The 20,617-nt window shown below is 35.5% G+C and overlaps 1 protein-coding gene across 4 annotated transcripts in view; it reads left to right on the plus strand.

Moving 5' to 3' along the window:
* The window catches only part of LOC127865830 (centrosomal protein of 112 kDa-like), a 57,581-nt gene that overhangs the window by 3,027 nt on the left and 33,937 nt on the right, over positions 1–20,617 (plus strand). The window contains exons 2-13 of one of the 4 annotated variants that reach the window (XM_052405856.1): positions 2,759–2,880; positions 3,720–3,783; positions 3,992–4,109; positions 5,081–5,107; positions 7,585–7,724; positions 8,982–9,087; positions 10,433–10,538; positions 11,032–11,075; positions 12,998–13,055; positions 14,854–14,900; positions 17,930–18,019; positions 19,876–19,975. In XM_052405856.1, coding sequence (XP_052261816.1) covers positions 2,781–2,880; positions 3,720–3,783; positions 3,992–4,109; positions 5,081–5,107; positions 7,585–7,724; positions 8,982–9,087; positions 10,433–10,538; positions 11,032–11,075; positions 12,998–13,055; positions 14,854–14,900; positions 17,930–18,019; positions 19,876–19,975 — 1,000 coding nt within the window. In that variant the 5' untranslated portion in view covers positions 2,759–2,780. Of the gene's footprint in view, positions 1–2,755; positions 2,881–3,719; positions 3,784–3,991; positions 4,110–5,080; positions 5,108–7,584; positions 7,725–8,981; positions 9,088–10,432; positions 10,539–11,031; positions 11,076–12,997; positions 13,056–14,853; positions 14,901–17,929; positions 18,020–19,875; positions 19,976–20,617 lie in introns of all 4 variants that reach the window. The other 3 variants (XM_052405857.1, XM_052405858.1, XM_052405859.1) reach the window with 3 other exon arrangements.

Consider the following 20,617-nt stretch of genomic DNA (forward strand, 5'->3'; position numbering starts at 1 on the left):
ATTTTGACAGAATTTGTATGTGCCCTTTTTATACTTAGAAAATTGAAAATATTGGTTAAGTTTTGTGTTTATGTCCATTTTATTCCTTTAGTATCAAAGCTATTGCTTTCATACTTGCAACACTTACTAACTATCATAAGGGGACTGTGCAGGCAATGTAATGTAAATCTGACTGGCATTTTGACATAATTATGTGCCCTTTTTATACTTAAAAAATTGAAAATTTGGTTAAGTTTTGTGTTTAGGTCCACTTTATTCCTACAGTATCAAAGCTATTGCTTTTATACTTGCAACACTTATTAACTATCATAAGGGGACTGTGCAGGCAAAGTTATGTAACTCTGACTGGCATTTGGACGGAATTATGGGCCCTTTATACTTAAAAAATTGAAAATTTGGTAAAGTTTTGTGTTTTGGTCCACTTTACCCCTAAAGTATCATAGATATTGCTTTCATACTTGGAACACTCACAAACTATCATAAGGGTAAAGTAAAAGGACAAGTTGCATAACTCTGGTTGTCATTTTTACGGAATTATGGCCCTTTTTTGACTTAGTAATTTTGAATATATGGTTAAATTTTGTGTTTCGATCCACTTTACTTCTAAAGTATCAAGGCTATTGCTTTCAAACTTCAAATACTTTCATGCTATCATGAGGTTACTGTACCTGGCAAGTTGAATTTTACCTTGACCTTTGAATGACCTTGACTCTCAAGGTCAAATTATTAAATTTTGCTAAAATTGCCATAACTTCTTTATTAATGATTAGATTTGATTGATTCTTTGACAGAACTACTCTTACCTGACATACCACAATAGACTCCACCCAAACCATCCCCCATGCCCCCCCCCCCCGAATCCCCCCCCCTAATTTTTTTTTTTTTTTTTTTTTTAAGATCATCTCAAAAATGACCACCACACCCTCACACTTTACCCCCCCACCCCACCCACCCCCAATTATTTTTTTTGAAACGGTTAAAAAACACAATATATTTTTAACCAGGTTTTCCGAAGGAAAAAACTGGTTATTAGATTGGCGAATGCGGGCTGGCTGGCTGGCTGGCTGGCGGGCTGGCTGGCTGGCGGGCTGGCGGGCGGGCGGAACAAGCTTGTCCGGGCCATAACTATGTCGTTCATTGTCAGATTTTAAAATCATTTGGCACATTTGTTCACCATCATTGGACGGTGTGTCGCGCGAAATAATTACGTCGATATCTCCAAGGTCAAGGTCACACTTTGAGTTCAAAGGTCAAAAATGGCCATAAATGAGCTTGTCCTGGCCATAACTATGTCATTCATTGTGAGATTTTAAAATCATTTGGCACATTTGTTCACCATCATGGGACGGTGTGTCGCACGAAAGAATCACGTCAATATCTCCAATGTCAAGGTCGCCACGACTAAAAATAGATTTTTTTTTTTAAACAAACTTACAAAGGGGGTTAATTTTGTTTGTTCATTTCAAAAGTTCAGTTTGAGTTTTCTCCCTTTATCAAATTTTTTTTTCACAATGAAAACCTGGTTTTGTGACAATTTTGTCCCTTGTTAATATTTTATTTTTGAAATACCGTCCAACCATCGCACCCAAGAATCCCCTCCCCACCACCCACCCCCCACCCCCCCACCCCCCCCCCCCCCCCCACCCCCCCCCACCCCCCCCCCCCGATTTTTTTTTTTTGCATTTTTTTTCGCATTTTTGGAAGATAATGTAATAAATGTCCACACACCCACACTATACACCCCTCTTCACTCCACCCCTCCCTCCTTTGTGATTGAAATTGAGAGTCCCTTCACCTTTAAAAAGAAAATAGATGAGCGGTCTGCACCCGCAAAGTGGTGCTCTTGTTTTAAATTATTTTACAACAATACATATTTTACATCGGGTGTATCATACAATTCATATAAACATTCAGACACACTTTCAAACTTGGACTCTTAAGACTATATAACATCATATAATCATCATCTGTCAAATTTTTCCACTAATTTGACCTTAGAGAATTATCCTCTGTATTAAACTTTTTCTTACATAAAACAAACAAAACTAAATGGTACTGTAATTATTTACAATAATGCAGTCTTCAGCCTTTTCTCACCTTTTTGGGAAAATGGCCTTTCCCCATTGAAATTTATAATTTTAGCATGAATTGACCTCAATTGGCAAAAGTGTTATTGCTTGATGGATAACTTTTGAATAATTATAGATAAAATTGACATTAAACAGATAAATATTGTATACTTTAAATATCTTTTTATTTCTATTCTTAACAGCTCTGCTTCAAAGCATCAGTAAGTCAAACCATAATAAAATTCAGAATTTTGGGACTTCATGTATGAAAAAGATCATTTTTGCCATTGGAAATGAGACCAAATAGCCCTGCACTTATCCACTATTCTACTGCCGGATATGAGCTAATCCACTATTCTAATGCTGGATATGAGCTTGGTTGATGGCCACCATAATGCACACAGTCCACAAGTAGTCATTTAATTGTAAGGAAAATCAATCTGAATGTGCATTATTCATTGGTAACCTGATTTTGTGCTCAGACGAAGCTTGTATTAATAAAGTTATCTGCTTAAAATCAACACTAAAACGTGTGCAGACATTCTATCTATTTTGTTAATTTAATCCTGATTTTAATTTTGGTATACTATTTAGTATTTAATGCCATAATCACTCTCTAGCTTTGTGAGTGTGCTATTTATATATATTTGTCTTAATTTGCTGAATGCCATGTTGTATACCTTTTTTAGGACATTATTTTATCGTCTGAAAATGGATTCACATGAAACTGGATACTTGAAGTTAGACCAGGAGTTTGACAGATATCTTGCTGAAATGAAGCCACATGTACTGAAATTACCTCATAAAACAGGTAAAATGAGTAAAATGCTGCATAAACTGGACCTACTGGGCATAATTCAATAATCACAATAAACTTGGCATATGATTATTGTCGCCTACCGGTGAAACTGGAGGGGACTTATGGTTTGCACTCCGTCTGTCTGTCAGTCTGTCTGTCAGTCCGTCACAGTTTTCTGGATCCTGCGATAACTATAAAAGTTCTTCATATTTTTTCATGAAACTTGAAACGTGGATAGATGGCAATATGGAGATTATGAACGTCATTTCATTTTGTTCCTACGTCAAAAATTCTGGTTGCTATGGCAACAAATATATATTTTATTTTTTTTTACTGACAATGGTGGAGTTTCACCAGTAGGGGACCATATTGCTTGGCAATCTCTTGTTTTTTATGTGACAATTTATTTATGCCCCCAGTAGGGTGGCATTTAGAAGTCGGAGTGTCTGTCTGGCATTTCATTTTCCTGACTTTTTTCCTATCCGCTTTAAGATATTGACCTGATATGTTGTTTAAGTCTACTTACATGTACATGACTTAAAGATGAAGTGTGAGTTTTGTTCTGGTCCATTGATTTTTGGCAAAGTTATGGGTCTTGGACTTAGACATTTTCTCTATAATAAGTGTTTTCCTGAGGATTAGTTTACAAAACTCTTTCAGAAACTGTCCCAAGGCCTGATGCATTGTCAAATAGCAATTTACCGTAACATCGTCATGATGTTTTCAATAGGGATATAGCTGCTGTGTGGCTTCAAAGTGCAGTAGGGGGCATTGTGTTTCACACACGCAGCTCTTGTTTTTATTTTTCCATTATCAGAAAGTTTTTATTTTTTGAACGATTCTTCTTTCAGATCGTCAAAAGTGTGCTGTTTGGATAAAGAAGCTGTGTGAACCAACCTCTGGTTATTCTGGAAGGTTTGTGAAAAGAAATCACTTCTTCTAGGTTCCAAACTTTTTTCTGTCATTTTAAAATTTTGTATGTACACTTTTTACAGTCATTTTATTAAAGTTTAAAATGTTATTGCAGATTAAGTGTACATTGATTTTCAAATGGAGAGGTGGTTGAAATTGTCATGCCTGTTACCTGTTACAACTTGAATAAATTTGCTCTGTTTATTTTCAGGAAAAACAGAAACATGTACGGCCAGCTTATGTTGCACATGCTGAAGAGGGGTGTTCTGGAGGGGCCTTTCACTAGCAAACCACAAGAGGGGGCCCTGCCCACCCTCCCAGCCTACATGGTAGGTGTATCGTTCTTTTTTGGAGGGAGTGGGGATAATATCCTGATTTTTATGTCCCCCCACCACTATAGTGGGGGACATCTTGTTTTTGCCCTGTCTGTTGGTTGGTTGGTTTGTGTTTTTGTTTGCTCCAACTTTAACATTTGCGATAACTTTTGCAATATTGAAGATAGCAGCTTGTTATTTGGCATGCATGTGTATCTCATGGAGCTGCACATTTTTAGTGGCGAAAAGTCAAGGTCAAGGTCATCCTTCAAGGTCAAAGGTCAAATATATGGGTCAAAATTGTTCATTTAATGTACACTTTTGCAATATTGAAGATAGCAACTTGATATTTGGCATGCATGTGTATCCTATGGAGCTGCACATTTTGAGTGGTGAAAGGTCAAGGTCATCCTTCAAGGTCAAAGGTCAAATATATGGGGACATAGTGTTTCACAAACACATCGCTTGTTTAAAATAAAATTTGTAAACACATACCTGAGAAAACTAGCCAAGGTGTTTACTATGTCTTTTATATGGATTAATTTAAAAGCAAAACACTTATGTGCCCATTGTTACCTTTAAGCAATTTAACCATGTGGTTCAGACTCTATACTGTAAAATGATGAAATCATTATTATTTTATACATCTTGATTGAGGAACTTGACTCCTTATTTCTAGCATATTTCTTATTAATTTTAATTCTTACAAAACATAACATCACACAAGAAAGAAACAAAACATACAAAACAGTGTTTGAAATGTAAATATATACCATTCAAGCTTATTTTCGATATGGTGGAAAACAAACAATTGTAAATTAGCTGTCATTAATGACAATAAAATATTTGATTCTTCACAAAATTGTTGACTATCCATTTGATTCTTAATATGATAAGCTACTGTTATTATTTTAATGATCAGGATTTTCTTAAAGTTTATAGTTTTACTCTTCAATTAGAAACACCTTTATGCATTCATTTTCCAGTCTGTGTATTTGGAGGATAATGTTGAGGTAACATTCTTGTTGTTAATACCTGTATCAGGGTTCAATGTTTACTTTTTTGACGCTATACTTGTTAAAGTAACTTGTTAAATAAACTTAACCTGACCTAATATAACTAGACCAGCAATATGAAAGTAAAATGGCTAACTGCGACTATTGACTGTCGTGAAAATTTAATTATGAATCTTCGCATTCACATCAAATTAGGTTATCAATTATATGAAGCATAAATTGAATTAACAATATAATAAAAATAAATAAAAAACAAACAAACTCATGGCACACATAGCATTTAAGTATGCATGCAAGTGCATAATATACAGTATTTACATCCCCACCAACATACCCCAAACTAAAAGATTTTTTTGTGGTAAGGATACAATTTTTGTATTATAAATGCAATATTTTATATCAAGCTTTTTCCTGAACAAAAGATTATAATTACATTGCAGTCAATTTTCCAGTTGAAACAACAATAAAAACCTGTTTCAAAAAGACAAGCCTTTGATTAGCACACCTTCGTTTTTGAACGACAGCATTTGATTTCATAATTAAACCCTTGTCTCAAAAATCTTTATGCTATTGGCAAACATATCAAGGATGTCGTCTTCACACCTTGCACCAAAGGTCTTTGATTTGAATGCCGAATTGGGACCGTTGTCTAGAGAGCTTAAGCTGAAAGCACGTCTTATGGCCATTAAAATGGCATCAATCAATACTACTGTACTGGAATAATGCCAACACTGTCTATAGAGCTTTAATGAAATGTGAAAAATATCAGACTGTTTACTGTAATTCATTAATTGGATTTTAAATGGGTTTGACCGAAAAAATATTTGCTGGAATTTACATGGTAGTTTGCTTTAAAGGTATTGTTGTGTAATGGACTGACTTAAAAATTAGGGTGAATTAAATTTCTTTTAGCTCTTTGATTAATGCTAAGTTAGCTATCTGGTCCACCAAAAAATTGATCAAGATTTTGTTTACTAGACCATTTGGGTCTGGTCACATGATCTTTTCTAGCCAGTACTGAGATTTTCATAGTCATTGTTGTTAGGATGTTCTTTAATGTTGAACCCTGTGTTTGTATTAACCTGTATAGTATACTTACAACTGTATGGTACTGGAATGTATTTGTATTCCCTAAATGTTGTAACAATTATAAAATGGGAATTTGCAGCCTGTGATAGCTTTAACGCTATAACACTTTCAGGAGCCATTGTTGTGTCTCTGTTCTTGTTACTTAACTACCTTTGGTATTCTGTTCAAACATGTTCAAACTGCTGTTGAAATGTAATACCCTAATTCCTGATTCTACAGACTTGCATGTTTCTAATGTTTATCTGCATAAGCATGTGATACTGGGTACTTCAAATTTGTGATGAAACAAATCATATGAAAATATTTTCCAGTAGGACCATATAGTATTTACCCATAAAATATAAATTAGCAGAGTGGTTCAGATGGCGCATACCACTCTGTCTCAACAGCCTTTACACATAATCAGAAAACAGAAAAATTTACCATAGAAATTTTAAAGTGTGATTGTCAGTGCGAGCTTCATTTAATGAAACTGTTAAATGATTTGCATAAAACAAAAATGATTTTCGTATTACTTTATGTTTTTATGCCCCCAAGGAAGGCATATAGTGATCGGACCGTCCGTCCGTCTGTCTGTCTTTCTGTCACACTTTGCATTTAGGTTTCGCATTGAGGTTTCGAAAAATGCTCATAACTTCTATGTCGCTTCAGATAGCAATGTTATGTTTGGCATGCATGTGTATCTCATGGAGCTGCACATTTTGAGTGATGAAAGGTCAAGGTCATCCTTCAAGGTCAAAGGTCAAATATATGGCTTCAAAGCGGCGCAGAAGGGGGCATTGTGTTTCTGACAAACATATCTCTTGTTTTATTTAATATGGAGGATATTTTAGGATTTGAGTATAAGATTGTATTATTGTTATACATCCACCCCACTGATTAAATAGCAAGTGTTTGAACAGCTTGTATTTTAAATGTATGTTTCCTGTCTTCAGTATCTTCCCACTGATTATTATCATATATAAATAATATGTCAATAACAGATTATAATAATATGGTTATTGACTATGAACTGAATCCAAAAAAAAAGATAGAAATTTTGATATTGTGTTGGGTGTTGGGTTAATATACGTTGTTCAAGTTAGTTGACTATATTTGTGTTTCTTGACAGACTTTTTGTATGGATAGTTTTTCTTTCATCTTGTTTCATTTTTAGTCATGTTCTTACGATATTCATGCTTCATTTCAGATCAATTCTTAGAGATATGCTTTAATTAAATTTGTATGTAAACATTTAACCAAACAAGTTAGAATTCTTGTTGTTAAAATGAGACCAAGAAAATGTTACAATCACCCAAAACTGAAAAAATCATAGCAAGCACGGTTAGAATGAACCAGTGCAGGGCTTACAAGCATATGCTTATTTTGATCTCGGGTGTTTGTAGACCAATAAGGTTCCTGACTGGGTAAACGGTGAGTTGACGACCACCGCCGGATCCTCCCTGTTCAGGTCAACCATCGGCAACCCTGCGGCACACTCAACTTGGCGCTCTGCACTCTCACCACCGGGATCTCCATCTAGAAGGTCAATGCCTAGCATATTGATGTATAATAAATGGTGGTTTGCAAATATTGTTTGGGATTTTTAAAAGCTTTTTTAAAATAAGTTAAATTAACTGTGTTGAATCAAAAAGAGTTGAAGATTGAACACAAATGTTTATGTATTAGTATAAAAAAGACAACAGCAGAAAAGTTAACATGAAAATTATAGTTCAATTTTTCCATGCAGTCTCTGCGAAAGCCCCAAAACAATCACTCGCCATCAGGTCAAGTAAACTCGTAACCATTACTGGCTCAGATTCCACTTAACTTACCAGTCAACTATAAATATGTACTTGACCCAACTTGTTCACCAGCTCAAACGAACAGAATTCTGGAAACTATTCCTGGATCTTGTGCAGTTTTGGTGGGGCATTCCAAAGGCTGACAGACTTTCATGGAGACTTACCCTGGCAGATAATAACATGCCATGCTTAATGTTTTTTTAATCATTAAATTATGCATTTTTAACCAGGTTTTCCGAAGGAAAAAACTGGTTATTAGATTGGCGAATGCGGGCAGGCTGGCTGGCTGGCTGGCTGGCTGGCTGGCTGGCGGGCTGGCGGGCTGGCTGGCGGGCGGGCGGAACAAGCTTGTCCGGGCCATAACTATCTCGTTCATTGTCAGATTTTAAAATCATTTGGCACATTTGTTCACCATCATTGGACGGTGTGTCGCGCGAAATAATTACGTCGATATCTCCAAGGTCAAGGTCACACTTTTAGTTCAAAGGTCAAAAATGGCCATAAATGAGCTTGTCCTGGCCATAACTATGTCATTCATTGTGAGATTTTAAAATCATTTGGCACATTTGTTCACCATCATGGGACGGTGTGTCGCACAAAAGAATCACGTCAATATCTCCAATGTCAAGGTCGCCACGACTAAAAATAGATTTTTTTTAAAAACAAACTTACAAAGGGGGTTAATTTTGTTTGTTCATTTCAAAAGTTCAGTTTGAGTTTTCTCCCTTTATCAGATTTTTTTTCACAATGAAAACCTGGTTTTGTGACAATTTTGTCCCTTGTTGAAGCTTTATCTATGTATGTAACCTTCAATTATTATTATTATATACTGTAGTACTGCATAAAAAATTGATGCAAAATATATAAAATAGCATTATGTGCACATTTTGTTTGTAGTAAGACATCAATATTTAGTACTATTGTGTTTGGAGTAAAATTTATCATGTATATGACTGAGATATGAGCTGAGCTCTGATATATTCTATTGTCCCCTGCAGGCCTGCCACAGCCCTGGGTATAGACTCAGACAAGGAACCCCTTACTGGACCCTCTCCTCGCAAGGACTACATGAGCCGACCTGGGGACTCAGCCCCTTACTCTTATGTGAGTTATTGAAGTCAAGGTTGTTTTTTTGGAAATTTGCGGTTTAACTCTTCCAGTGCTGGAACCAAATTTTGAAGACCTTTGCAAACAGTTTGGATCCAGATGAGACGCCACAGAATGTGGTGTCTCATCAGGATCCAAACTGTTTGCTATTCTGATAGTATTCTTTGAAAAAAAATCGAAGAAAATGCTAATTTAAGAAATTCAGCAGACGACATTTTAGCAGACGACAAATTTTCCAGCATGCAAAGGGTTAAAACCAGCTTACCTGCATGGTAGTGACTCTGTCTTTGCAATGACTGTAGTCAATACTTTGTGTTTGTGTGTGTAATTAAATGAAAAAAGTTATGTGGAAATTTCACAATTACCCGTAGATGGACAACATGATAAGAATTTAATGTTGTATTTATGTGCTCAGATTTCGGTGATCTGATTTAAGACTGAACTTTTATGTTTGACATCCTTGATTCTATTCTATATCTCTAAATTTTGGCGTTGGACTATTATATATTTTTATGAATGAGACAAAGGTCTTTGACAATTTTATATTTTAATGAAAACCCATTAGTTTGAAAAGTTATAAGAGAAATAATAACAAATAATTAGGAAATAAAAACATTAGAATTGTGAGAAATAATTAGCAGTTTTATATGAAACAATGTATGGTATTGTTTGATTTGGAAAGCCTTAAAAAATGTATGCTCACTTTGGCAACAAGTCAATCTTTTACTTTCACAGTTACATTTTATTTAATTATGTTGATTGATGTTTTGTATTTAGTGTTTGATACATTTCTAACAAATTAATTTTTTGCAATTGTTATGTTGGAGTTTTTGCATTGTATGAGTGATTTCATGTGTGTTGGTTCCTTAATTTTTTGCTAATTTTTAATATTTTTAGATTACCAGTTTTTATTGTGCATTGTGCATTGTGTGCGAATGTTTTTCTTTTCTTTTTCAATCTCTCTATAAATGGGTTAGGAAGAAGAAGACTTTTCTCAGACTTTATTTTTCTGTTAACTTAGCTACTGACCTCTGCATGTGCACTTGCTTTTAATGTGGAATGGTAACTCTAGACTGCTACTGGTAATAGGCTCTTCTTTGTATGAACCAACTGTTCTGATTATAGTATTTTATTGTTTACAATAGTTAATTTTTTGTTATGATATAAGTAGAATAGAAAGGTTGTCATGTGGGTGAATACAAGTTTGATAAAAAGTTGCATATCTTGCTGAAATTTAGTCCAAAATCTCAATAGACAACAAATTAATATAAAAGGCAATGAGAGATGTCTTAAAGCAAAATCATTGAAATGAAGTGGCGAGTTTTGATGTTGCATGGTTCAGGATGACCTGAGCATTGTGGGAAACAAGCGCCACCCCCGCTCTGCCTTCAACTACCATTCTGATGATGAAGACAGCATCATTGGGGGTCCTAAGTCATGCAAAACAGGTGTGTGTGTGCAACAGTTTACCATAAAAATAAACAAAGGATCTTCATATGATGTTTTCTTGGAGTTCAGTAATAAAACTGTCTGTCAGAAAACAGTTTAAGTACATGCTTCTTATACTGTAGAGAGTGTTACAAGTGATGGAATCAACATGGGCTTTTGTCTAGAATCATTCAGCCAAATATTTCACATTATTTTTTATATTACAAATTTGCATATAATTTCAGACTTGTTATTGAAATAAATGATTATACATGCCAGAATATAACCATGTCATGTTGAAACATGGTTTCAACAGTTTTTGCAAATATTTTGATGGCTGCATGGGTTATATGGTTTCTATTCCTTAAACAGTACTCAAAATATACATAAATTAATGCTATTAATATTCTGTGGGAGAGATATTTAGCATTTTAACAACAGTCTGAGCATACCAGTATGTGTTTGTTGAATGCTTGCAGTGTACTGTAAGTTGCTTTCCATGTCTGTTCATAGATGTACGTGACAGACAACTTCCTGACTTTACCACTCATACAGAGGTAATCTCCTCTCTTATCCAGATACTGTAGTCTGTAGTCACCTGTGAACATATTCTGCTGTCTCCAGTTTTTCTGTAGTCACTAGTCACCTGTGTGATATTCTGTAGTCTTCTGTATGATATATATAGGATCTGGCACGAGTTGTTATATCATACCATATTTTATTAAACGAGTTCAGGAATTTTAGTAAGCAAGCCTTTGGCGAGCTTACTAACGAATTTCCTGGACGAGTTTAATAAAATATGGTATGATATGACAACGAGTGTCAGATCTTTTTTATCACATGCTTTTAAATGAGCAAATCAAATAAATATTTACGCAAACATAATGATAAATCCCAAATGTTGTTTACATTTCGTGAGGTCATTTGACGTTGCAACGTCATTTCAGCAAAATAACAAAATGCGATTGGTCAATAAACGAAAACTAAGCCAATGTAAACGCTTAAAAATGTTGTATTACACATGTGTAATAAAAAAAAAAATGTAATGGTTGTATTTCATGGGAAACAGGGTATAGCATGTGATATAATGCAATCACATGTGTGTTAATATGTTGTCTCTTATGTAGTCACCTGTGTGCATATATTATGTAATCACTTATGTGTCGCCCTATTTTATGTTTAAGCTAATAATCACCAAATAAACTGTGTTATTCCAAAGTTGCTATGCATGCAGATTTACATGTAGAATTAATAAATTTTGATGACCTATGAGTGATATTGACACCACCATATAAAGTTGCATCATTGAAGGTTTGAGGAAAAACTTTATACAATGAAACAGTGTCCATGTCAAGAACGCAATCACTATCGATAATAAATAAGGCATAGAAACGAGCTTATAATATTATTATACACAAAATATAACAAACACATAATTACAACATGAAATTCACCGTTTTTTGCTAGAAAAGGGCCTAAATTCTAAGATGTCTTTTTCCAAAAATAACTTAATGCAGTGTTTTTTTACCTATTCTGTAGTCACTGGAACATACTCTCTGCCATCACATGTGACTGTAGATGTTGTTTTATCATATGTTCATATTGGATAGGCACCTGTACTTGTATTATTCAGAAACTAGCTTGTGAAATCATAAGTTTTTGATATTTGAGCAATATTATTCTGAAACTATTAAAATAAATCGATTTAACCATGAAGTAATTTAGTATTATATGTTGCTATTAGCGCACATCGACTTTTTGCCTTGTCTTTCACTAGGAACATTTTTATTAGTAATTTTTATGGGCATCCTGTGGATATAGCAATGTTATTTTCTAGTCAATTTTAAAGTCTCTATAACGCTCACGATCAACGCAAATTTTGTAAAGTATTTCGACAAATAAAGTTAACACCTCAACAATCAGTGTTCCTTATAGCAATAGCCACAATTTCAACGCTGGATGTGGTATGATTACTTAGATTTTTGTAGATACAAAATGCTCGTTTTTATTTATTTGTGGCCACAATTAATTCCCGCGAATATATCTATTCATACGACACACGAACACCATTTTAGTGTTCATGTGTCGTATGAATAAATATGCAACACAATAATAAAAACGAGCATTTTGTATCTACAAACATCTATTTTACCAGACCACATCTGACGTTGAAATTTCGGCAATTGTCATAAGGAACATTGATTTTTAATTGGTTAAGTTTATTTTACGAACAATTGTACGAAATTTTCGTTGATTTCGAATAGTAATGTTACTTTAAGATATTTTAATTTTTGTTGTTTTAAATAACAAAAACTACTCAACACATTTATAGACATAAGTCTCCGCTTTGCCTCAATATACAAAAAATGATCATTATATGGTTATATGATTATTGATTCAAAACGAAGGAACGGTCAAGTATTGCAAATGACACAAGTACTATAATTGGTGCTGAGCTCGTGTATTTCAATTTTTACAGACAGCCAACTGGTCAGAAGCTACAGCTGCATCTTCCACAGCCAATCCATATTTGAAAGGTACAACTAGTACAACTATTGGTAATAGTGAACACAATCATTTTTAGCTCATCTATTTTTTGAAAAAAAATTATGAGCTATTGTCATCACCTTGTTAGCTCATCTATTTTTTGAAAAAAAATTATGAGCTATTGTCATCACCTTGGCGTCGGCGTCTGCATCAGCGTCGGCGTCCGGTTAAGTTTTGCGTTTAGGTCCACTTTTCTCAGAAAGTATCAATGCTATTGCATTCAAACTTGGTACACTTACTTACTATCATGAGGGGACTGGGCAGGCAAAGTTAGATAACTCTGGCGTGCATTTTGACAGAATTATGTGCCCTTTTTATACTTAGAAATTTGAAAATTTTGCTTAAGTTTTGTGTTTAGGTCCATTTCATTCCTTAAGTATCAAAGCTATTGCTTTCATACTTGCAACACTTACTTACTATCATAAGGGGACTGTGCAGGCAAAGTAATGTAACTCTGACTGGCATTTTGACAGAATTATGTGCCCTTTTTATACTTAGAAAATTGAAAATTTGGTTAAGTTTTGTGTTTAGGTCCACTTTATTCCTACAGTATCAAAGCTATTGCTTTCATACTTGCAACACTTATTAACTATCATAAGGGGACTGTGCAGGCAAAGTTATGTAACTCTGACTGGCATTTGGACGGAATTATGGGCCCTTTATACTTAGAAAATTGAAAATTTGGTTAAGTTTTGTGTTTTGGTCCACTTTACCCCAAAAGTATCATAGATATTGCTTTCATACTTGGAACACTAGCAAACTATCATAAGGGTACAGTAAAAGGACAAGTTGCATAACTCTGGTTGTCATTTTTACAGAATTATGGCCCTTTTTTGACTTAGTAACTTTGAATATATGGTTAAATTTTGTGTTTCGATCCACTTTACTTCAAAAGTATCAAGGCTATTGCTTTCAAACTTCAAATACTTTCATGCTATCATGAGGTTACTGTACCTGGCAAGTTGAATTTTACCTTGACCTTTGAATGAGTCAATCTCAAGGTCAAATTATTAAATTTTGCTAAAATTGCCATAACTTCTTTATTTATGATTAGATTTGATTGATACTTTGACAAAACTACTCTTACCTGACATACAACAATAGACTCCACCCAAACCATCCCCGGTGCCCTACCCCACCCCCCCCCCCCCTAATAATCCCCCCCGCCAATTTTTTTTTTTTTTAAGATCATCTCACAAATGACCACCACACCCTCACACTATACCCCAACCCCCCCCCCCCCAATTCCCCCCCCCCCCCCCGAATCCCCCCCCCTATTTTTTTTTTTTTTTAAAGATCATCTCACAAATGACCACCACACCCTCACACTATACCCCCCCCCACCCCTCCAAATATTTTTTTTAAACAGTTAAAAAACACAAATATTTTTTTTATTAATTTATGTTTGAAATACTGTCCAACAATCACACCCAAGAATCCATCACCCCCCCCCCCCACCCCCCCCCCACCCCGATTTTTTTTTTTTTTTTCATTTTTTCCCGCATTTTTGGAAGATAATGTAATAAATGTCCACACCCCCACACTATACACCCCTCTTCACTCCACCCCTCCCTCCTTTGTGATTGAAAAATGAAAGTCCCTTCACCTTTAAAAAGAAAATAGATGAGCGGTCTGCACCCGCAAGGCGGTGCTCTTGTTTAAACTTAATAACTGAACCATATCTGCTTTGCTCAGTGTTTAATCTGGTTTTCTGTTTAGTGAGTGTATTTTTTCTGATTTGAGCTCAAGGGTTTTGGTTTTTTATTTTCCACCATTTTGTTTGTTCAGGTATCACCTATGCAGATGATACAGTGGCTCCAAAAGGTGGACGAGAGGTGAGTTGGTATACTGTCAATCTGATATAAAGAGACCACAAAAGGGAGGAACCAAAAGTGGTCTTTTAATAAAATGGTCTTTAAAATAAATACCCTTTTGGAAAAAAAGAGCAAAATCATTGTCAGTATCAAATTCATGGACCGATTATGTGACACAACTATGTTGCTTTACATTTAAATTATATAAAATAATCCAGGTATTAGTGTAGTTAAACATATCATTACCTTGAAATGTTAAGACTAGTAATAATCCATCAAAACACTGAAAAAAATGTGTTTTGAGAATTTTGTAAACACAAACGTTTGCCATTTTTTTAATGTACAGTAAGTTGGTATATCGGAAATACTATGCCTTGTGCGGAAAGCCGAGGCAAATGTTGTTTTTTTCAAAGCTTATGCTGAGTAATTACTATAAATGCAAATAATTGGGACTGAACATGCATGATTTATGCATTCAATATCAGTGCATCAGGTAGAGCACTTAACCGTTAATCCACCTTCGTTCTTAGTAAAAGATTCAAAAGGCGGAGCTATGCACATGCTATTACACGATTGTAAAGTGTGTTGAGTAAAACCAGGGATTTTATTTGAAGCAGACTTCTGCTTTTTGATCCAAGCATTGTGCTATTTTTTCACTTTTGACTCCTCTACATTGTCTTCCTTGCATCAATTTGATGCAAATGTTACCATGAAACTAACATAAAATTTATTTTTTATTAAACAAAATGTTGTTTTAGTTAGACAAGGTATACTCAAAGTTGTTCAAAGCAATATGTGTAGAGCAATGAACAAATATCTGGAAACAAAATAACTAGATTTCAGTATTTTGACCACTGAAAAATTCATTTGACCCCTGAAAATGTCAAGCCCAGGATCATTTAAAACCTGGTGTTCAAAAACTATTAAAAACCCTGAGTAAAACATAGGAAGCAAATTTTATTGGCGAGAAAATGCTGTTTTATGGCTTCTTGACAGGAAGCGGTTTTCCTTTGATTACATCAAACTGACGATAAATCAGTGATCAAGTTTGTACCTTAATGATCAATAGATTCAATTTTTACCACCACATTGTTGCTAAATTCAGTATCAAAATGCTAAAAAATTGACGGTTGCTGGTCATGTGAGACAAAAGTCGCTTAATACAATATCAAAATAGAGCAAAAATGCTCAGGGGGAATTCAAAGTGGTGGCATAAGACAAAGGTGGATTAATTCAAGTGGCCACATCCACAAGATTGACTCTACTTTGAAAATCAACCTTAAATGGAATGTTATTTGGTGGTAAGGACTATTACACAGCTTACAATTATCTATTTTCGGTTCTTTATTCTCAAGAATTTGATAGAGTTGAAATGAAACTATTTAATAGGGATGGCAAACCTAAGCAAATCCGTAACCGGTTAACCTGTTTTGATATTCGAGCGGTTAACCGGTTAACCGCCTGTCTTTGTACCACATAAATAAAAAACAACATCCGAAAAACGTATGAGTTTATAAACAATTTTTCATATGCTTGTCGGTGAACTGTGATATTTCTTTGTTGTAATATTAGCTTCACGTCATTTACACATAATTATTGTTCTACATCTCGATCAATAAAAGCTAGTGCAGAATTTGAATTGTGTTGTGTTTTATTAACACCCTTTATCCTTTAAGAATTACATGCATTAACAGTTTGCTGATTAATAACAATTGTCAATTAGCGTAAATATATTTTGCAACAGGCAAATCGTTAAAGTTTGCAATAATAGTTAAAACAAAAGTGATCGGGTGTAATCAGTGTCACGCTTTATTGATTTTTATCAAGAAATGGTAGTAAAAACAATAGCATAATTCACGGCACGTGTAAATTGTGACATATCATATCATGCAAAAAAATATTGTAATTGACTCGCTTTCTGAGTCAGTCATCTTTTTCGGAGTATTTACATAGCAGTCCAGTGATGTCAGCTTTACTGGAAATGGCTCACATCGAAATTCAGCGGGGTGTTTTAATCTCATGTGATTACGGAGCTTGGATGTACCCCCCTGCAACAACAGTGTTGTTGGGCATAGTATGCATGTAGCTGATTTCTTGTCAGCAGCCCGTTTGAAAAATTTCCAGGCATCCGATGATAGAGGCATGATTATAGATTGTCGCTTTACTTTTTTAAATACGTGCTATCTGATCACGCTTTACCGACTTTATACTGGATATTCACGTTGATGTTCTATTTGTAAAAAAAATAGGACATATCGCAGTCAAATGTGCTAATTGACAAGCGTAATTGGTCGGTTTATAATTTAAATGTATCAATATTTGAATTATTGAAACACAATAGACTGTGAAGTGCTAAACAAACACACTGCAGAGTAGGTGCTTGTGTGCCTGCTCATGATACCGCTGCACCCTGATGGTTAACAACTCTAATCGCTTGCGATCCACAGGGGGCATCACGGGGTGGTCATTGCCGATAATTTGCAATCAGATTAGCGGATTAGCCAATACAGTGAAATGAAGTAAAAACAAAACTTACGATTTGAGCATTAATTTCGCTCAACAAAAAATGCGTTTTTTGCAAGAGTAATCGAATATTTATTTTGTAATCGGTTAACCTCCTTAAGAAACGGATAACTGGTTAACCGATTAACCGTTGCCAACCCTACTATTTAATAAGTAATTGACCAATGACCCATGTCATGCGAAAATGGGTCTGACACAGGACCATGTACAGCAAGGTAGCTTTAGATCAGCCTGCGCATCCACCTGACCTGAAACGAGCTGGCCACAAATAGCTTAAGACCCATTTTTGCATGATGTAGGTCTAATATACATGGTATATGATTCCTGATGATCGTTGTAGTATCACTGCAATGCAGGAAACTAAACACTGTCCAATGAACGGTGCGTTTACCTTTAGCAACTGGGGTCTGTTATCAATAAGCTTAAACAGTTGAATGAAGCAAATTGAAATTCTCCAGCATTTTGGTCCTTGACTGTTTTTTGAGAGTTGTTTGTTTTCTCTTGAGCTTTGTTTTCTGTAATGGCAGATTGGAGACATGAAAGTGAAGATGGCAGAGGCCAAGTTCCATGAAGAGAAACTACGCATGCAGCAGAAACATGATGCAGCTGTACAGAAGGTAGGGAAATGAAAGTGTCAGTAATTTTATGTATACAACATTTTGGCCTGTTCGCATCAACACAACCATAGATAAAAGAAGGTACAAAGTACAGTAAATCCACGAATATAATACGCCCTCGTGCATAATACGCATCCCCGAGTTTTTTCAAAATTTATCGGTAAAAATTGAAAATCCGAGTAAAATACGCACTTAAAAAATCAGTGTCCGAAATTGGCCATTTCCGAAAAATTGTGTCAATATATTTTTGTGTTGTGAAAATAGAAGGTCAATTTGGTGTTGCCAACTATCTGTTTCACAGTAATACCCCAGTATATTGATCGGGATGTGTTATAGTGCTGTTGTTATGACAGTTGCATAATAAATATCTCTGTTTATTGTTTATGTTACCATTGATTGTTACCGATAACACACGGGCCCCTTGCTGACGTCCGGCTCAAGCAGTCATAATTACAAAAGAAAGAAGCAGAGACGCTGTTTTTTGTTTTCACATTTAATTCAATTTGACAATATTCGGAACGATAATAATAATAATAATAATAAAGTAATAAGAAGACAAAATGGTTACTTCCGTTTTTATAGTTGTCTAGATGAATTACTTTTCCGAAATGTTACAAACTCGATACTTTAATATAACTTTAAATACAATTAAACCGCTCGTGTTTTTCATGATCTCTTTAATTAAAATACGCTGCTGTCATTAAGGCTAGTTTGGGAGTAAAAAAAAAATTAATTAAATATCACCTTTCAATTTAATTCGGCAATCGGCAGACATGTGTAATAGACTCTATTAGCATCATAAAACTAATTATTGAATTACCACTCTTTTCTTCAGATATGGTAAATATGCGGTAGAAAGATAAATAGTGGTCAGCTAAGAAATATTTATTTACGGGTATTGACAGTTGTTTTTTTTTCATTTGCTTATCTCTTTATACGACTAAGCGTCCAGTCGCTATTTTGTAGGCATATTAACTGTGTATTCAAAGTATACAGTGTCTGTGCGTGAATGACCCAATATTATCCGATAGCTCTTCCCGTTCTCACGTTTCATTCGACAACGTCATTTCATGTGTAATGAAGTTGTATCTAGATGGTGTCTAGGCCAAGTTCGAACATGGGCCTTGTCGGGTCAAAAACTAGGTCAAGCGGTCACTTAGTGCATTTTAAACATTCAGCGTGTTGTCCGCTCTCTAATTCAAGTAGTTTTCATCAGAGCTTCACCAAACTTGGTCAGAAGTTGTATCTTGATAATGTCTAGGCCGAGTTCGAACATGGGTCATGGCAGGTCATAAACTAGGTCACGGGGTCACTTAGCGCGTTTTAAACATTGAGCATGGTGTCTGCTCTCTAATTCAAGTAGTTTTCATCCGATCTTCACTAAACTTGGTCAGAAGTTGTATCTAGATGATGCCTAGGTCAAGTTAGAATATGGGTCATGCCGGGTCAAAAACTAGGTCACAGGGTCACATAGTACGTTTTAAACATTAATCATGGTGTTTGCTCTCTAATTCAAGTAGTTTTCATCCGATCTTCACCACACTTGGTTAGAAGTTGTATCTAGATGATGTGTAGGTCAAGTTCGAACATGGGCCATGCAGGGTAAAAAACGAGGTCACGGGGTCACTTAGTGCATTTTAAACATTGAGCATGGTGTCCGCTGTCTTTTGTGAAGACAACATGCACAATATTCTGTGTCAATGCGGCATGTGGGGGTATTCGTCACATCTGTGACAAAGCTCTAGTTGCCAATTAGGCTCAGTTGAAGAACATAACAACCCCAAGAATATAGCATATCATTAGAATTAAGTATTAGAAGTTTTTGTGAATGCAGAAATTGTGCACTATGCTTTTAGATCCTTGACCGCAAAAATGCTGAGATCGAGGATGTGAAGGTCCAGCACCGCAACAAGATCAAGGAACTTGAGGAGCATATTGCCAAGATGGATAAGAAAGGTACAGGAAGATTCTGGGATCAGTAGCTGGGATTAGTAGTGCAGTGGGATCATTGAGTGGGCTTCTTGGTGCACTCCAATAATTAGGTGGCATTAGTTTTGCATTGTGATTACAGGGCAGGATTATAATTGCAATGGGATCACTAGTTGGGATAGGTAGTGCAGTGGGATCACTAGGTGAGCTTGTTAGTGGCAGTGTGATAACTAGGTGGGATTGCTAGTGTAGTGGGATCAATAGGTTGGATTGCTATTGCAGTGGGATCACTAGGTGTGATTACTAGTGGAGTGGGATCACTTGGTGGGATTTCTTGTGCAGTGGGATCACTAGATGTGCTTGATAGTGTAGTGGGATCAATATGTCAGATTGCTATTGCAGTGGGATTATTAGTGTAGTGGGATCACTATGTGGGATTGCTAGTGCAGTGGGATCACTATATGGGCTTGATAGTGTAGTGGGATTACTAGTGCAGTAGTATCACTAGGTGTGCTTGTTAGTGGCAGTGTGATCACTAGGTGGGATTGCTATTGCAGTGGGATCAATAGGTCAGATCGCTATTGCAGTGGGATCACTAGGCTTGATTATAAGTGTAGTGGGATCACTTGGTGGGATTGCTAGTGCAGTGGGATCTATAGATGGGCTTGA

Source organism: Dreissena polymorpha, chromosome 2 (genome assembly GCF_020536995.1).
Source record: "Dreissena polymorpha isolate Duluth1 chromosome 2, UMN_Dpol_1.0, whole genome shotgun sequence".
NCBI classification, from domain to species: Eukaryota; Metazoa; Mollusca; class Bivalvia; order Myida; family Dreissenidae; genus Dreissena; species Dreissena polymorpha.